Raw genomic sequence first — 19233 nt, 5'->3', positions numbered from 1 at the left:
ACAGCATCTACTACTAGAGGAAACAGTTGTCCAAACATTCAATAATTCAAACAAAACAAAACAAAATGATGAAGAAATGTCTGAAAAAGAACAAATCAGAACTAACAGAGCTGCTTCAACATGATGCCACCATTCTCAATTCATTTTCTGCAAAAAAAGTGGCAGCTTTTTCCTTTAATTAAAATATTGGATGTTCTTTTTATTATTGAGAAGATTAAGAAAAATGTCACATGAAATGTTTGAGTTTTTATTTATTAAGTGCTTTCAACCTGAGTATTTTGGCCCCCTTTGCAAACTGTTTGGACACTCTGGTCGCTAATTACATTAGAACTACCACTGCTGGAAACTGACTCAGGAAAATTCAGGGAATTTTGACATGAAAAATGTTGAGGGAACCCTGAGTTTGGGTGTTTTTCCATAAGGAAAGCTTTACGGTCACTGTAATCCGAGTAGAGATGAATCATAAACCAGCTGCACTGTGAGTGGAGGGATGAACTGGATACATCTAACCTACAGCTTCCGGGTCTAAAAGGATTTTCTTCTAATGCTCTGATACCACAGGGCACCTTGAGGGGTTTAATGGAGCTCATTTCCCAGCAGACATGGTGCTGCTTTTGGCACGCAGGCCAGGACCTCCATGCTAAACGCATGAGGCCATGAGGCTGTTTTGTGTAGAAGTCGAGGTCTTTCTGTTCATTTACTTGCTGTTTTGATTCTCAGTTTGAGGTCATTTAAGGCATATTTGGTCATCTTTCAATAATATTGTATTTTTTCTAAATTCAGATTTGATGTTTTTTGATAGCTGTCACTGTCTGCAAAAACTCTTTGAAGAATTTGAATTAATATACAACAACATTTGATTTCCCTTTAGGATCAATAAAGTATTTTTGAATTTGAATTTTTATTAGTGTTGCATACATTTTTTTGACAAGTTAATTATAGGGTCTGTAATTAATTCATCACAATTAATCAAAAACATTTTAGGACTTAACTGATTAATCAGATTAATTGTGATTAACTGATTAAAACAATCGTCAACTAGTTTAGTAATCGATCAGTCGCTAACTGGAGTATACAGATAATAGATAAAAAACACCTAGTTCCATCAACTCTTAAAAAATTAAATACTCTGTAAATCTTTTATCCAATGGAAAGAGGAGGATTGCGAGAACAATATGCATTATCTAGTAACATAAAACCCCCTCAGCGTCTCTTAATGTTGTTATCTTTGATGGCAGAATTTGTCCAAGCTGATGACTAGATCATATCAGATTATACTAGTTTATCTAATAAAGTCACCACTTAGTGATATTATTGCTGGGAGGAGTAGGAAAATGGGACAAATTCTGATTAAGATCTGTCTTTTTTCCCAGGAGGAGGATGAGAAGGAGAGGCTGAGCCTGGTGAAGGACCTGCAGGAGGACGATCGAGGAGACAACACTGAGCCTCTGGAGGACTTCCTGGGGCTGAGCGTTGAGGAGGTACGTCATGTCATCCGATCCGTCCCCCCGAGACGCACAGCAGCTCATCTTAGTGTTGCTTCATGTTCTGTTCCCTGGTGGAAACGTGAGCTTCTTCACCTTCACGCTCTGACCTCACATGTTTTGTTCCTCACGGCTTCAAACTGAAAACGTCTTTTTACGATTCTTTGTCTCCATCACTGGTTTTATATAAATATGCATCAAAAGTGGAACAAATGAAAGGAGCAAAGGAAAAAATTGGGATGTTTTTATTTACACAAACACAAAAGAGAATAAACGGGATTTACGTTCAGATTATAAATATATAAGACATCTGGGTCTTTAATAATTAGTTTTCTGTCGTTGTTATTTTAATTAGCTGAAACTTTGATTGGTTTATAACTATAAAACTTTCTTTTTAATGGTTAACCTCTGGCTCTAGGTCAGCGGTTTAATACTTTGGTTTCAAAAAGTTGTTTGAAGTCCTCAAAGTCTTGAAAACCTTTTAACCCAATCTCACTGTGATCAGTCGCAACACTTGTATCGATTTTGTTGCATCTGTGGTCACTTCTGCCTAATTGCTCAGCATAAAAGGTGACGACTCTGCAGCAACTGTCGAGCAACCACAGCGTTCCTCTGGTAGGATGTACACAAACCAAGAAAGAAAATTGGTCTCAGTAACGGTTCTGTAGAGGAACTGAAAATCATTGTGACTCCCAGAGTTTGTTGCTGCGAAGTTTGAAAAAGGGCAACAGCACTGCAAAATAAATTGAATTCTGTTTCAGCAGCTGCTGCATGCAACAATGAACTTATGCTGTAAATGACTACTTCTTACTGAAGCTGCATTTCTTTTCTCAGATTTTTTTTGGGGCTATAATTTACAGTTCTAGGTAACTTTAATTTTCACTGTATCACAGTGGGAAGTGCTACTCGTGTCTGATTTCAGATATTTATGGAGTGTTAAATGGGACAAAATTAAATAAATAAATTTCATTTCTAAATAAATTAATTTAGATACAAAATTATTTTATGGTTAATCTGCTGACAGAAATTATGCAAAACTAATTTTTTGCATATTTTTATTCATCCAGTTGAGTTTCTACGGTAGCTAAAAACATCCCAAATGCTAAAAAAGCAAACACTGTTTTTTGGCCATAAGTTTATTTTTTTGTGGTGTTTGGAAGATGGGCCAGATTATTAAGTCATAATCGAGGGACTGCGTGTTATCTATCAATCTAAGCTGAGCTCCAGCACATTTGGTCAGCGGGTTTTACCGCTGTATCCGCTGTACAATGGCTGATGTACAGCGGATACAGTGTACATGTTGTTGACTTGCCATCCAGAAACCACTTGCTGCATTTGTTGTTGGTTATGCAGAAGGTGACACATCTGCTTTTCAAAGATGTACGGTTGTATAATTGCGCATCTGTTTGCAGCCATTTCTACCTGCCAGTGTAAACGTTGACTTGGGGGGCATTGCTAGCAGCAGTTTAGTTGGATTTAAAGTGCTCATTCTTGGTGTACATTGTTTCTATTTAACTTCAGTAGCACTTAAAAAGGTTTCCTGAAAAAATATTTTCTCTAGCTTTGCTTTAAAATCTCGGTTGTTTTTTTTAATTTTTTTTATTGGAACTACAAATTTTTCTTTCCTCTAAACTCTTTATTTCTTTGTTTTTTCTGTCAGCCTCCGACCAACCACAGTGCCCATGGATCCATACACTCCTTAGACACTGACATTGTTGCCGGCGGCCCTTGGGACCCCTACAAGGACAACCTGCGCAGGGTCCAGTCGACCGACAGCCTCGGGTCCTCTCTGTCTTCGCAGCAGGGACTCGGCGGACACAACCACAAGGCCAAGTCGGCTAGCAACCTGGACGAATCGGACTTTGGGCCCCTGGTGGGGGCCGACTGTGGCGTGACAGACAGTAGTTTTGGTGAGACCTCGTCCATCGGCTCCATCAAGCTGACGGCGGGTCACTTCCTGCTGACTAAGGACCAGGAGAAAGCAATAAAAGCCATGACACCAGAACAGGAGGAGACGGCGTCGCTGCTGTCCAGCATCTCCCACGCTCCGGACACCGCCTACTTACCGCCGTCCGGCTACCGGCTCGTCAGCGACACCGAGTGGAACCTGCTGCAGCAAGAGGTGCACAGATTGGTTTTCTGTGCTTTAAGCTCCCAGTTTACTTCCTAACAGTACAGTGAACCCCCACCTATTTGCGACTCCGTATCCATTCCAGTTTGGAACATAATCCCAAATTATATGGAATGATAATAACTAAACCTTTGATACTCAACAAAAGTAGTTTTGTTGAGTTTTATGTATTTTTCCCAATATGAACTTCAAAAAAGATAAATATTCAGTTTTTTGTTTTTTCAGAAAAATATTAGGAGTGATTAAAAAATAGATCAATAGCACTTAGGACATTTTGGTGTCATAATGTTCCAAATTATTGCTGGAAATTCATCTATTTGCCTTTTTGTTGGTAGTTTTTTCGTAAAGCATGTCGAAAATATATTTTAAAAAAATCATCTTGGGAAGCTGAAATAACTCGTAATGCTACTTGTGTTTGCAAGGAAGCCATTTTCCTTTGTGGTGATTGGCTGTACCCCCAAGAGCAGAAATAAGGAAGATGTTGGACTTTAGTTTCGCTTTCCACTCTGTACATTAAAGCATGCTGACCAAACAGAGTCAACACAAGTTTTGCTATCTCTAACGGAGATAGCAAAATCTCCCTTAGAGATTTTGCTATATTTGTGCTTACATATGACAGTAAATGTGACTTCACCTATAATAACTTATACGTGAATAACGGCTACCTCCAGGTGTCCACTATTTTATGTTTCATTTCAGTGACATCAACTTCATCTGGATGTAATCAGTGATTTCATGTTTATTTAGTCCAAAAGAAGATATACAGTTACTGAATATTTATGCTGAAGGGGAGGGTCACATTGTCAAAGAAAAGATGCTTTTGTTAAATAAAACATGAGAAGGCTCAGAATGTAGCCTTGAGGAACTCCAGATGCACTGAGTGCTGATCTGGACTGATGATCATTCATGAACATTTTGTTGTGTCACGTTTTTGTTGAACCAGGTAAAAAACGCTGGCAGGAAGCTCGGCCGACGCTGTGACATGTGCTCCAACTATGAGAAGCAGCTGCAGGCCATTCAAGGACAGGAGGCCGAAACACGAGATCAGGTACGCTTCTCTGCTTTCACAAAGAAAATCCAGATTTATTTATTTCTTTTTATGAGACCATCATATTTTGTGACCTAATTTATTGTTTATTTTGAAGAAGCATTAGTGTAATTCAACTGTGATGCTTCGTGTTGGAGATGTCTCCATAGTTTGACTGTTTTTTTTTCATGCAGGTGAAGAAGCTGCAGGCCATGTTGCGCCAGGCTAACGATCAGCTGGAGAGGACGATGACGGAGAAACAAAGTCTAGAAGAATCAGTAAAAGTAGGAAATGAGGAAACTGATGCTAAGGTATGTGTCCTATAAATCTAATGAAACGATTAATTTAATGAAATGATTAATTGTAATGAATTGATTATTGAAATAATCTCACCTACGTAAAATTCAACTGAAAACAAATAAATCTGTTGAATGTGAAAGATAAAAAATCGCTATTAATTAGTCCAACAGACCTTGTAGGAATTTTCCTTACATTTGTACGATTAAATCATTTAGTTAAAGCCTTAGTTGGCAAATAAGCAAAAAAGGACAAAAAGTTATTAGTAATGAGAATGTGACAAAACACTTCACAGCATTATCTCTGAAGAAAATACAAGACATCTTGAATAACTTTTCTCACATCAGAGAGCTGTAGGTGTCACAGTGGGAAGAAAGCAGCTTTAAAACAGGATGAGAGCAGCATCTGATATTATCTGCATTTCTTGCTAATAACCCCTGAGAACCACCAACATGCTGACTGGTTGTCTGTAATGAAGGATTTTACAGATTCGGCTTTGTTTGGAGTTCATCTCCAACACCAAAAACATTCTGTTGCTGCTCTCTGAAGTGGAAAAGGAAATCAGAGAGATAAGAATCTGCAGACGTATCTGCATTGCAACATTGTACTGCAAAAAATAACCAAACCAAAGACTTTAGAATAGCATGTGTGTTTTGTCAGTTTGTAAGTGAGAAGTTACTTTAAGATGGGTGATGGAGCTGTGGCCTGCCACAAACCTCTGACTCATATTCTGCAGGTTTCTGCTCTGCAAAGATCACAGTCTGATGACTGCAGTTTATGAAGAAGCATTAATTTAAAAGGAATTTCTGTTCATTTTTACATTTTTACGTCAGTTGTGTTCAGGGTTATAGCTGATGATAGACGTGTTCATTTTCATAATGGATAAATATGTAACAAAGCAAACATGACAGCTGAAAGTTGTCAAAGCGTTGTGCCTTGGTGCATATCCAAGACAAAAGTACTGACAGCAAAGGTTTATGTGGTGGTTTGTCTGGAGAGCAGCAGGAAGTGAGGTGAAATCCTGTCTGAAGGCACTAACCTGGAGACTTAGTGATCTGGCACCCTACCCATGTACTTAAAAGTTATTTTTGCCAACTCATTCAGCCTGTATTTCAGAACAGGTGAATTACACCTGCGGTGAAGAGTGCCTGCTAAGAGTTGTCCTATTGACAGATTTCTCCAGGACAGTTTGTGTTCATTTTACAACAATAATCCACCGACACTGTGACCCATATTCTCCATTATCATGTAGTTATGGTACTAGTTTACTGTTTTGAAGTGAGATGTAACTACAGAGCCTTTTTGTATTGCCAAAAACATGCCAGCTATTCTTTATTTATGTTTCATAACCTTTCTATTTATAGGTTTTATGAGTGTAAACTAGCAGTCTCTCGTGTTTTGATTTCTCCTCACAGGTGTCTGCCCTCATGCAGAGTGTGCAGGAATCAGAAGCGCTGCTCAGCACACTACAACAGGCCTTCAGTGAGGCTAAGAGGAGCACACAGGAGCAGATGGTGAGCAGCGTGTTCAGCTGTTAACGCCACACCGCCTGTCCCTGCCTGATTGCTTTATTATCAGCATATAAAAGATGACAGCCAGCCTGAAAGGCTTCATCAGTTTGTCTTTGTTGATCATTTGCAGCCAAGCTAAGCAGCAGCTTGTGGCTCCTGTCTGCTGGTTTTATTACTCTACTTAATCACTGCTTTTCACAACCAACTGATAACAAGACAAGGTTAATGGGTTTAGGATACGCTACACATCTTTATACCCATCACTGATTGGACTTTATTATTAAGAATTTACTTTTCTTTTTTCAAAATGTTTTCAAACAATTAAAGGAGGGCCGATTAGAGAATAAAATATTTATTAGTACTATATAAACTGGGAGTGACAAAAAAACAAACACTTTCCACAACAAAAAACTCAAACAGAACATAAGTATTTTATGAATTGTAGTATCTTCAAAGAGTCGCTGTGAATTGTGAAGCTGTGGGCAGGCAGGATCTCCACTAGCAGTCAGTCTTGCAACAAATTGAAGCTTCTGACTGAAGACTGTTGTTGTATGGCAGTCTCATTGGTGTCATAACATGCTAACAGCTCAATTAGGCAATAACAGTTTAATCTGTTTTTAACTGTGAATAGAGAGATGTTGGAGTAGAGGATGTGATCCTTACCCACTATGATCATCGAAAGATGGTTTGAACTTCCTCCTTCTTTCTCTGCCTTTTAAACTCTTCTGGGATTGGTGAGCTCTAGAGAGACTATTCAGCTGCTCCAATTTGTAAAAAAAAAAAAAATACAACCCAACTTTGTTGCCACGGTTACAGAAATAAAATAAAGTAAGAGCAAAAATCATTCCTGCTCAATAGTTGGAAAATCTTTTGCTGTTCATGATGCTTAAGCCTAAAGAGATGAGTTTAAATCACACCATAAATGAAAACCAACACCCTGGAGGAAATGATGATCCAAGCAGATGTGAAGAATTTATTTTTTTTGGTCTTTTTAGGTGGTTTTGTTGAAGTCGAGGGAGCAGGTGGCAGATGAGCTAAGCCGACTACAGAGAGACAACGAGAGCCTGCAGGGGAAACACCGACTGCATGTAGAGCTGCAGCAGCAAGAAGACTTCCAGATGCCCAACACTGTGCAGGTACGCCTTCAGTTCACCTCTCAGGCTAAATCTAATTTAGTTAATTTACTTTAAAAATTATCTAATTTTATTGATGTAGTTCTGCAACTAACAATTGTTTGAGTAATTGATTATTCTGACGATTAATGGATTAATTGGATAGTATAATTTGCACATTCTGCAGATTTTTCATTTAACAGTTTAAACTGTTAGAATATTAGAAGTACATTAAAAGATGCAAATATGCAAATTCATTTTTAAATAAGAAAATAAACATTTTATTGCCTAAATGAAACAACTGGAGTCCTTTAGTGAACGCTTGATCATTTGTAGCAACGGATGAATCTGCAGCTAAAAAATACTTTTAACATCAAACCTTTCTACTTGACTTACCAATACAGTGTAGGGTTGATCTAATGATTATTTTTTACTAACTGATTAATAATTGGATAGCAAAAGGTGATTAATAGATTTTTTTTTTTACAGAATTTGAACCAGAAGCTAAAACTTGAGTAGTTTTGGGAAGGATATATTTACAAAGAAGTTTTTTTTTTTTTTTTTATCTTATATGCAAAATTAATATTTTTTGGTTGTGAATATGTTGGAGGGAGAGGGGGTTTAGCAAATGGCTTTTTTGAGTCTGAACTCTCAATACAGTTAATGATTACCATATTTTCCGCACTATAAGGCGCACCGTATTATAAGGCGCACCTTCAATGAATGGCCTATTTTAAAGCATTTTTCATATATAAGGCGCACCGCATTATAAGGAGCATAGAAGAGACGCTACAGTGGAGGCTGGAGTTACGTCCACTAGATGGAGCTGCACTAAAGGATGTCTAAAGCCACTCTGTTGACATAAAGAATATCAACAAAACAGTCCGACTCCGGTCGGCGAGGAAAGCCTTCCACGACTGGGCCAGGGCGTGGCCGGACAATAGTCACCCTTCTCCGTTGACACACAGCATGTTCGTGGAGAACGTGGTGCTAAATGACCTGCAGACGACCTGATTATAGACGGCCGGTAGCTAGATAGGTCAGTCAAACTTTATTAACAAACCAGCGTTCTGACAACTATCCCAACATGCACCGCCCACTTCTTCTTCTACGGGTGAAAATGAAGTTGGTGGCTGCTTACCGCAGTTGCTAGACCTGTTGTGCCTCAATATTGGTCCATATATAAGGTGCACCGGATTATAAGGCGCACTTATATTTTTAATTGAAGGTTTTTAGGTGCGCCTTATAGTGCGGAAAATACGTTAATTGATTACTAAATTAGTTGGCAACTATTTCATAAATCGATTAATCGCAAATAATCCAATTAATTGTTTCAGCCGTTTCTCCTACAATATAAAAGAAGAACAGAGGTGCAAAGGCGAAGATGTTCCAGTCAGATTTTCTGCTCATGTCCTGAAACTCTCTCAGATAAATGATTTAACAAATACAAATATAGTAAATATAAAAAGATACAACAACTGCATAGTTAAAACATGTGAAAAATAAATGTGAAACAACTAGTTCAACCCAAACTTCTCATCTTGACATCAGAAGAAGGTAAATTGTTCTCAACTGGATTGTTCTGCAGGATCTGCAGGGCCTGGTGCTGCAGTTGCGGGCCGACGTTGTGGCGCTGCGGACAGCAGCTGATCACGTGGAGGAGAAGCTAAAAGCTGAGATCCTGTTCTTGAAAGAGCAGATCCAGGCAGAGCAGTGTCTGAAGGAGAACCTGGAAGACACCCTGCAGCTGGAGATCGAGGGCTGCAAGGAGGAGATAGGTGAGAATCTGTAGCATAAACGTCAGGCATCCTGCTGTTGCTGGGCATTTTTCTTTTTTTTTTTAACTCTCCTCTGTTTCTGCTTTTGTTTTACCTCCACTGATCATTGTATTACAGACATCTTGGAAGGTATGAAAAGGCTAAACTTAACAGCTTGTGTGTGTTAGCAGCACACAGTTTCTTGCAAAATTATTCACAGCCTTTGTACTTTTTCACATTTTGTGTATTTTATATGAAAGTTTAGAATAAAGCAGACATAATAGACTCAATTTACTGCAGTTGACCTCTATGATTAGGGATTACTTAAAGTGAAGTCAAGTTGAATACAAATACATACAATTCTTTTTGATTTTTAAATATTTAAGCCATAAATTATTTAATTTCATGACGCATCCATGCACTCTTGTCTGGGTTTCTCACATGAAGTTTGCAGTTTCAGTGTGACGACAGAACATGGTAAAGTTCGAAGGGTGTGAAAACTTTTTGCAAGGCACTGTAGTTATCAGTCTGAGCATAACCGGCTTCAAAGCGACGGGCCTTTTGTGTCCTCTGCTGTGAGAACATTCACCTCACTGTGTGTTTGACATTTGTACCGGTTTGTTTTACGGTACAATGCAGATGTCTTAAACCCTCCCTTCATTTCTTGGTATTTTCATACTAAGACAGAATTCCTAAAACAAATTTGATCAGGAGTCCTGCAGGCTTTCTGGAAAATTTTCAGTTTTTTTCTGCTCTTTTTCTTTTATTTTATGATAATGTCATTTATTTTAATTAAATAAGCGAGGGATGATTTAAGACTTTTGCACAGAACTGTAGCTTTAGATGTGATTTTATATTTCATGTTGAATAGCAAATGTGCATGTCCAAAAGTGGAATTTAATAGTATTTCAGGGTATTTTATGTTTTTACATTGATCAACAGCAAAGATCCTTAAATTCAGGAAACGACTTAATCTGTTTTTTTCTGTTTTTGGCTTATGGCTTATACTATTAGATTTGATTAATTATTTTTAAATAAATACATGGATGTATTTATATGTATGTGTGCGTGCGTGCGTGCGTGCGTGCGTGCGTGCGTGCGTGCGTGCGTGCGTGCGTGCATACATACATGCATTCCCAGCTTAGCAGTGTAAATTATCCAAAACATAACAAAGAATTAAAAACTAATTAAATAATTTTTCCTTTATGAAAATATTTTTCTGGAAAAATCTGATGTCTGACCTTTTTTGCTAAAATAAATAAGCGAGTTTATATGTTTTTAAAGTAATTGCCTCTGTTTTCTGATGGTCCATCAACTTTAAACCCCAGATTGTGTTGGTGTTGTTTTTCCAGCACATCCTGTTCTGGAGGTCCGGTCGGTCCGGTAGCGTTTAGCAGCTCGTTGTGTTTGGTCTGTTGGTGTGTTTCTAACAAGCAGAGCTCAAACTGCAGCCGCTTGGTTAAATAATTCATGAATCAGAACTCCTTTGAGGATGAGCGTCTCCGTCTCTAATGATGCCTCTGTTTTCTCTGCAGCGTCGTTCTCCAGCCTGAAGATGGAGCTAGAGAGGGTTAAAGCAGAGAAGGACAAGGTGAGGTTCCCTCAGCCTCTCTGTGTTAATGTGTTCATCTGTACATCCATCCATCTGTAAATCTGAACATATTCATCCATCCACCTATCCTCTATCCATCCATCCAAGTTTGTAATATTGATGTTCTAAATCAATATCCCAATTGATTTAGGCCAGCTGTGATTGGGCCAGCTGTGTCCTCCTGACCCTCTGATGTCATCGTGTTTGTTTTTGCAGCTGCAGAGCTGTTTAGCTGAGAAGATGGAGACGCTGGACAGCCTCCAGGCCGTGAAGATGAGCCTGGAGCATCAGTTCAGAGAAGTCGCCACTGCAAAGGTTTGTGCTGCTGTTACGTCCAACTCATGACATGTTGGGGGGGGGGGGAAATCTGTTAGTAATTGAGCACACTGAATATTCTGAATGAAACTGGTGAAATATGAAGTCTTTTGTGTCTTTTTTCCATTTATTCTGTGTGTGTGCATTCCATAGAGTGCGTTAGAAAGTCAAGTTCTGGACGAGAGAGACAAAGCCCAGCGGCTGCAGACTGAGCTGGACGTTAGTGAGCAGGTCCAGAAGGACTTTGTCAAGCTTTCTCAGACGCTTCAGGTAACCAGAGGTTGTTTAGTTCATGTTTTGGTCCTGACACATGCAACTGTTTGCCTTTTAGTGAGTTTTCAGACCTCTACTCACCTCCCCCACTTCTACCCTGAACTCCTCAAGTGGCAGCTCTGGCTTCACCTGATGCAAATTCACTTTTTGCTATCAAATTATGAATCTCTTTATCCAGCAAATAATCACCAGATCAGCCTTAAACTGTACTGATGTTAAGTCAAATAGAAAGGGTTGAACTTTTCACATGTTTGAAGTATTTTTTTAGTTGCAGATTCATCCTCTGCAATAAATAATCTAGGATGAACTAAAGGAATGTTATTACATTAATATTTATTTTCTTAATTAAGAAAATTATTTTATTATTTCTTTATTTCCATCTTTCAACATATTTCTAAAATATAAAAAAGGTGCAAATGAAATTTATGCCAATTTTTTAAAAATCCAATTAAAAGGCCTGTTGCAATAAGCAATAAATTAATTAATCACATGATAAATTATAATGAGCACCATAATATCCATTTACATGTTTTTCTATTTCTACCAAAAACTGGAAGATAAAAATCTTCAGTCTGGTGCTTTGGTTGCTTTTGAAGACCTCATAATTAATTGTATATGTTGTTCCTGTTGTTTTATTTATTTTGGGTATTTAAAATGTCTTCCAGTTCCAGTGTTAAATGTTCATTGGAATTTAAAGTTTATTGATCTTTGACAATGTGTTCTTGGATTATTATGTCTTTATGTTACTTGAAAATAGTCTGAAAACAGCCATTTTATCATTTATTGAAGCAACTTCTGGGACAATTTATCATCCAGCCAAATTTGATATTGTGACAGGCCTACTGACTAATCGATTAATAAGATGTGAGAAAATGTGGACAACGTGTGAATACTTTTGCACAACCCTGCAGGGGGAATCTCACACCGTTTTCTAGAAGCGCCTTGGAACCGTGATCCAGATAGAAATAATGAAATCAGAATCAGCGTTTGTTTTCTATCCGCAGGTCCAGCTGGAGCGAATACGACAGGCGGAGTCCCTGGATCGGATCAAAGTAATCCTGAATGACACCAACCTGACCGACATCAACCAGCTTCCAGAGACATGATGGCCTCAGACTGGAGGCTGGTTTCAGTTTAGTTTCCCTCTCCGCCCCTCCCACCGACCCGCTAACGTTATTATCCAACCCGTAACCACACTGGAAGAGTTTGGAATGACAGGAAATCCCGGCTGTCTGTGTACATTTCAAGCCTCGGATGGAATAATGAAGAACAACACTACTAAAACATGTAAATAACTTGATGTGTGACTGTGGATTGAGAGGCTGGAAGCCCCTCTCTGTGTGATGGGGGGGGTCTGCCTGTGTCATGTTTCTACTGTAGATACGACTGTCTGTATTAGCTCAACCAAAAACAAAGGTTTGTCGTCCTCTAATGCACTTTTCATCTCTCCGTCTCCCTCTGTGCTCAAGGCGTTTGATAATCGCTTCTTTAATCCACTCGCTTGTCGTTCTTTTGTCTTTTTCTCTGCCCCCCTGAAATAATGAAGGATGAGAAATACTTGCACAAACTTTAACTGGGATTAAAGGATCATAATGCAACCAATAGCTTCTATTTCTTTAAGGATTTCCTGTTTTTGGTGCTCATATTGTCCAACAAAAATGTTTCATCATTAAGAGCTTGTGTGAAACATTTTCACACCTGAATTTGTGGGCTTTAGTTTTTCCCTGATAGTCAGAAAACACTATTTAACTCCAGGAACACTTAGAGAAGGGGAAAAAAAGAAAGACAATGAGACATCATAATAGGATGGAATGAATTTTAATTTGCTTCTGTTATGGTTTCCTTTTTTCAGGTATTTCTTGACCTGATTATCTTAATGTCTTTTTGAAGATCTTAAATGTTAGTGGGCAGAAGAAGTGGATTCTTAATGAGCTGTTTTCTCTCCTCCCTCCCTCCCTCCTCTGGCTGCTTGTCTTCACTAAACTGTCATGAAATGGTTTGTCTGTCACTACAAGAACTTCTGTTGTCTGTGAACTGATTTGAATTAAATGACCTCAAAAGTTCCAGAGTTCATTCCTATGTGGAATAACGGGTTTCTATACGTTTAGAGAAAAACAGAAAAATACAAATGTAACTTTCCTTAATATCAACCATCATCTTTATGATAATAGAGATGAGAACTTTCAATGTGTTGGTTTTGTTTTCATAAAATTAACTCGATACTCACCTGCTTATACCAGCTCACGCTGCAGCAAACTTACAAGTAAAAGTGTTATAATCAGAAACGGGACATGAACGCGTTAATTAATTACAGGTTTTTGTCCCCAGTTAGAAACTTCTGTTGTGTTTCTGGTACGCCAGTAAATCTGACGCACAAGCGGCATCCGTAGACAACAGCGATGGATGTCTGTTTGAATGGATTAAAATTTGTATTGAGTCACCATTGGCTATGACTACTATTGAAGATGCATTTTTATTTTCATTGTGTAATTAGAGTGTGCCGGTGCTTCTTTGTGATTGGTGGACCTCATATAGGTGTTGTAACAACGGACCACCCGTCAGTGGTCCTCTGCTCATCCCGATCCCTCACACCTTTGCTTTTGAAGGGCTTATTCAATCACATTTAAAGGCATATGACGGCGAGGGGTTTATAAAGGTGGATTTCCTTTCATTTTGTTCCTAGTTTTCTCCCAGCTTGACAGAGATCGCCTTCCAGAGCATGGTTCGACGTCACACCAGAGGTAGCAAGGTTCCAGTCCATAGACATTGTTCGCAGTAACTTCGTTTTAAATTTTACTTTCCACAAACAAACTTTTAACATTGATTTTAGACACGGTGTTACACGTGTGTTTTTGTGAAATAAACATGTTTCCACCAGATCTTGCTGCTGTTGACAAGCCGCCATACTGAAACGCAAAGGAGTTGAGCCCACTTTCCCAGTGGAAAGTCCAACTTCGGAAGGCGTTCCAGTTGATTTTATTTATTTATTTTTTGACTGGTAAATTGCAATTTCCCAGTTACGACTACAACTGGAACGCAGGATTAACAATGAAGTTATTATTAAAAAGAAAAATTAATAAATATGAAGGTCAGTTATGTATTAAAGCATTAGGTAAGATTCCCCCTTTTTAAAATCATTTGGTACATTTTAAGTGTATTGACATTCATTGGCCCATTTATATATTTATGCTTTTATCTTTTATTATGTTTCTCTTTCCATCCTCCGTACCATACTTCATCAATTAGTATGATGAAGTATGGTATCCTGTCTTCAGAGAAGGTTCAACCATTTGGATTGATGATATATTGAGTGTATGTGTCACTTTATGAAATAATTGGTAAATGGGCTTTTTATTTTATAAGTTTGGTATTTAGTTGTTTTTTACACTTTGAAAAGAAGGAAGAAAAACTGGTATTATGTAGATCTTAATAGTTTATTATGAAGAACCCAATGTCATTTATTGGCCTGTAGAAATCTTAATTCTCCCATTTTCTTGTCTGATTCAGTAGTAGATACAGATTAGATGCTCTGAGGGGGAGGAGCATGACTGTGAAGTTGGCCTCTGATTCCTTGTTGAGGAAAGAGATATTATAAAGTTTAATCATCTAGCCCAAGAGAATCTGTGATGCACAGATCCACTTTAAAATGAAATTTAAACTTCCAGTTGACCCCCAAAGGTGTTGAAAGTAGGGCCCAGGGCCATTTGTGGCCCCTGAATTGACTTTGTGCTTCCCACAGAAATGGGACAAACCTGACATTTACATTAAAATGTACTTAGAAAAATGTTGCAACTCAAAGTGATCATCTTTTTCAAAGCCCTGTGGTTTCATTCTATTTTCACGGTAAATATAGAACAATATGTTGATGCAGTAAAATCTGCTTATTGCTGCATTCAAGCTTTGATAAATACATCAAGTGTTTTAAAGTGTAGAGTAACAGATTCTAATTTTATTGATGAGAACAGACATAATATATGTTTGTTTTATACAACAGAGACTCCAATAATAACCAAACTATGCTATTTATTTTCTAGCTCTAGTAAATATTAACATGATAGCCCAAAGGTTCTAAAAATATTTTACATTTTGTTTTTAGCAGAATAAAGGTTGAACAAGCTGTGTCTATTTGACAAATATTCGGATGTATTTTGGACTGAAGATGATCTTAAAGTTGGGGTCACAAATACACGGTGAGCCATAAGTTTCCACACATAGAAAAAAATTAACATTTTATATTGGACAACCGTTTTTTATTTTTGTGGGACTCTGTAATCGCTGCACGTCTTGGACCGATTGATCCGCAACATGTCTAGTTTTCTGAAACTTGCAAATAAATTATGCCACAGTGTCATATGTGATGCTCGTTCCATGTTTTCTGTTAAAGTTTCGTGCAACCTTGCGGCTGCTTCCCGATCCAGCCATCGGTATAATTTCAATTCTTTGCTTTTTTTTGTCAAACGCATCTTCTTGGGTATCTGAAATATAAAAGAAATACATTTAACATTCTCCTGTGTATGGAAACTTATGGCTCACCCTGTACAGTCTGTGCTCTTGCAGTCTTCTCCAGAAATTAACAAATAGAATACATTTATGTTATAGGCGCTTAGTGAGATTTAAACAAAAACAGGAATTGAAAATAAATAAGTTGATAACTGTTAGTGTTGTCATTGTACCACTTTTTAGCCCAGTAAAAATGCATGTAGACTCAGCCAAGAGTTGGCGTCGAAAATCTTTTTAATTTTTTTATTTTGCGTGTCAGATCCTAAAAAGAAAAAGAAAACCTTTAACCTAAGCGTTGCTTTGAAAGTGTTGACAAACTGCCTGCTCGGAAACCACCAGTCGGAAGCTAACTTCATCGTCGTGGCCGAGGAGCTACTTCTATTTACAACAACATAATGGAGCCCAGATGGTCGAAGAACGTTTGCATGGGTGTTTTATGGTCTGGGTGTTTGCTATGCGTTATATTTGGTGAGTATTAAACTTTAAAAGTGGATAAAGTCCCGTTCCGTGACGCCTGAATCGGCGTTAACTGTTTTTATGATAAATCAGTCTCGCTATGTTGTCATCGTTGCTCCTCCAGCCCCTGTCCTTCACATTAAATCTACTTTGTTTAGTCTCGTTTAACTGTTATGCTGGTCGCTGTGTACTTTTTAAAATAAAAAATAAGGATTTATTTACTTTTAAAAAGCTACTAAATCTTGCCTCGCCTTAAGATATTTGCAATAGAAATTAGACTAAAAAACATTTGATAATCTTTTGTTGTTGTTTTTCGTTTTTTTCATTGCTGGTTGATAAATGTTTCTTGGAACCAGATTAAGTTACTGAAAGATTTTATTTATTGAAAATTGACCATATTCTTAAGCTAACAAAGTTTGCAAAAACATGGCCAGTACGTATTCACAGACCAATCCGACTTTTTCTCAATAAAGAGTCCGCCTTATTGCTGAGAAACTCAGAGGTCACTGATCTTCGGTCCCGAGCGGACTGATCGAGCGGACTGATCTTACTTAGCGGACTGATCTTACTTAGCGGACTGATCTTACCTAGCGGACTGATCTTGCCTATAGTGGACTGATCGGGAAGATCAGCGGACTGATCAATGGGATGTGTATGGGAAAACATAATCGGCGCGCCGCCCCCTCCAAAGGAAGGCAATAAAACTCATGATCTTTGTGTGGTTCATTTTTTACAGATTAAAATACCCTAACATCTTGGAGTATTTCTCTTCCGTTATGAACTCTTCTTTCAACGCTTGCTGTGTTGTTATTGTTTCAGCTGTCATCCTGTTACTAACGCGTTTAATGGCTCACACCATTTTTTAATGTTTTTTTTTTTTTTCTCTCCCCCCCAAAACAGTCACAGGACCTGCATGTGCAATCACCATACACGCTGATTCTGAAGTGATCGTGCAGAACGGCACAACGGCGGTCCTGCGGTGCATCTTTGACTCCAGTGAGGTGGTGACCAGAGTCACCAGTATGATGTGGTCCTTCCAGTCCAATCAGCCCGACAGTCAGTACTTCTCAGCTCCACACGTGGTGAGTCCCAGCTGCTGCTCTGGTTTTGTCGTTGCGTGTTTACATCATAAAGCTGCATGTAAACTGAAGCTGCTTGTGGTGTTTATATTCGCGTCACATCTAGCAAATAAAGTCGTTCATGACACTAATTTTGAAGGAAAATTAAAATAACCACTTAGACTTGGTGTGCAATGACGGAGTAAATCTAAGAATTTGGCAACAAAATGTTTAAAATGTCTGACCATACATTTGCACTTACATATAATTACCGGTGGATCTATAAAAATTAAATAAATATACAAGTAATACATTGGTAAGTATATGGGTGATTCTTTTTTTGCGGCAACATTTCGGCCTCAGATTTAAAAAAAAAAAGTATTAATGTTTTAAATATTTTGTTACAACACTGACATGTTTAACAATAAGAAATTAATAATGGGCAAGCTCAGGATTGGATAAGTTAATAATTACATGTGTTTTTTTTCCACCATTGTCTCTGAATGTGTTCCACCCTGTAATGAACATTTACATATAGACCACAAATAGTTAAAACATTTACATTTTGAAAAATAATGACTTTTTCTTAAAAAGAGTGTGTCCCTTTTACTATATAATATGTTTTATTCTTGAAATTGTAACACATAATAAAGTTACGAATAATTTCTGACTGTATTGTACAGAAAAAACTGTTTTTTTACTCATTATTACTGACAGCATTGAATATATTGGTAATTTAAAAAACTTATGCCAATATTTGCATTTATTGGTGTTCAACTCCCAACATGGCTCAGAAAAATCCACAGTACTTAATGTTTCTTTAACAATATTTAATAAAAACATGTGTGGAATGGAACATCACACCCTGTTATTGTCCCATAACAGGGTGGAAAATCAATGTCTTTGATTCTGAAATCTGACGATTTTCATTATTAGTTGCAAGATTGCCTCTTTCAAGTCAAAGTATAGGCAGAGTATTTGTCCTGGCTCTATTTGGCAAAAACAGGTGATATCCCTGTAGTGGATTTTCCCATGACAGGAACTCATTGTTCCCCTCACAGGAGCTAATGGGGGTAACTAGTGAAATGAAAACATACAAATGGCAAATACGTCTGTTAATACCTCAGACTACTTTGCAACTCTATTCCATCATCTGAAATTTTTTTATTTGACTTAAAATTATTACTTTTCACCCTAATTTCTACCTTGTTTGGTTCATGAACCTAACAGGGTGGAACTTTTCTATCTAATCTACCTGTAGCTCTTTATGTGGTCAACATTTAGCTACCTAACCTTCAACAGAATAACAAACCTTTAATGACTAAATCTAATATTATGTTTTTTAAATTCTACTGAATAAACATTTTTCACAATCTATCCTAACAGGGTGGAACTTTAAGCTTTACTCATACAGGTTTAAATATTTAAGATAAGAAAAAGTACAGAGATAGTGACATCAGAAGCTTACTTTGGTTGAATTCACATCAAAACCAATTGATGTCACTTACATTAAATGGTTTTTATGGAATTTTCGACTTTTTGAAGACAATAAGGAAACATCATAACAGGGTGGAAAGTTAGTACTGGGGACATGCATAATATGAAGAAAATATCAAATAAGAATACTGAAAAATAGTTTCAGTAGATTCAATTGCATATTAAAATAAGGTTTAGTCCAGTCAATCAACTTATTGAAGAAAAACATATATATATATATATAT

General features: G+C 37.6%; 2 protein-coding genes across 4 annotated transcripts in view; both read left to right on the top strand.

Moving 5' to 3' along the window:
- rabep1 (rabaptin, RAB GTPase binding effector protein 1) overlaps positions 1 to 19233 on the top strand; it is a 30110-nt gene that overhangs the window by 7989 nt on the left and 2888 nt on the right. The window contains exons 8-19 of one of the 3 annotated variants that reach the window (XM_008428529.2): positions 1374 to 1481; positions 3145 to 3606; positions 4559 to 4663; positions 4837 to 4953; positions 6355 to 6453; positions 7446 to 7586; positions 9151 to 9340; positions 9458 to 9469; positions 10855 to 10910; positions 11127 to 11225; positions 11379 to 11495; positions 12503 to 12624. In XM_008428529.2, the coding sequence (XP_008426751.1) occupies positions 1374 to 1481; positions 3145 to 3606; positions 4559 to 4663; positions 4837 to 4953; positions 6355 to 6453; positions 7446 to 7586; positions 9151 to 9340; positions 9458 to 9469; positions 10855 to 10910; positions 11127 to 11225; positions 11379 to 11495; positions 12503 to 12604 (1608 nt within the window). In that variant the 3' untranslated portion in view covers positions 12605 to 12624. Of the gene's footprint in view, positions 1 to 1373; positions 1482 to 3144; positions 3607 to 4558; positions 4664 to 4836; positions 4954 to 6354; positions 6454 to 7445; positions 7587 to 9150; positions 9341 to 9457; positions 9470 to 10854; positions 10911 to 11126; positions 11226 to 11378; positions 11496 to 12502; positions 13562 to 19233 lie in introns of those variants that run through there. The other 2 variants (XM_008428528.2, XM_008428531.2) reach the window with 2 other exon arrangements.
- The window catches only part of mpzl1l (myelin protein zero-like 1 like), a 29512-nt gene continuing 26426 nt past the window's right edge, over positions 16148 to 19233 (top strand). The window contains exon 1 of the mRNA XM_017308577.1: positions 16148 to 16466. Within this exon, the coding sequence (XP_017164066.1) occupies positions 16394 to 16466 (73 nt within the window). The 5' untranslated portion in view covers positions 16148 to 16393. The remainder of the gene's footprint in view (positions 16467 to 19233) is intronic.

The sequence above is a fragment of the Poecilia reticulata genome, linkage group LG14 (assembly GCF_000633615.1).
Source record: "Poecilia reticulata strain Guanapo linkage group LG14, Guppy_female_1.0+MT, whole genome shotgun sequence".
Classification (NCBI taxonomy): Eukaryota; Metazoa; Chordata; class Actinopteri; order Cyprinodontiformes; family Poeciliidae; genus Poecilia; species Poecilia reticulata.
The sequence above is the reverse complement of the archived record's forward strand: the minus strand, read 5'-3'. Positions and strand labels throughout refer to the sequence as shown.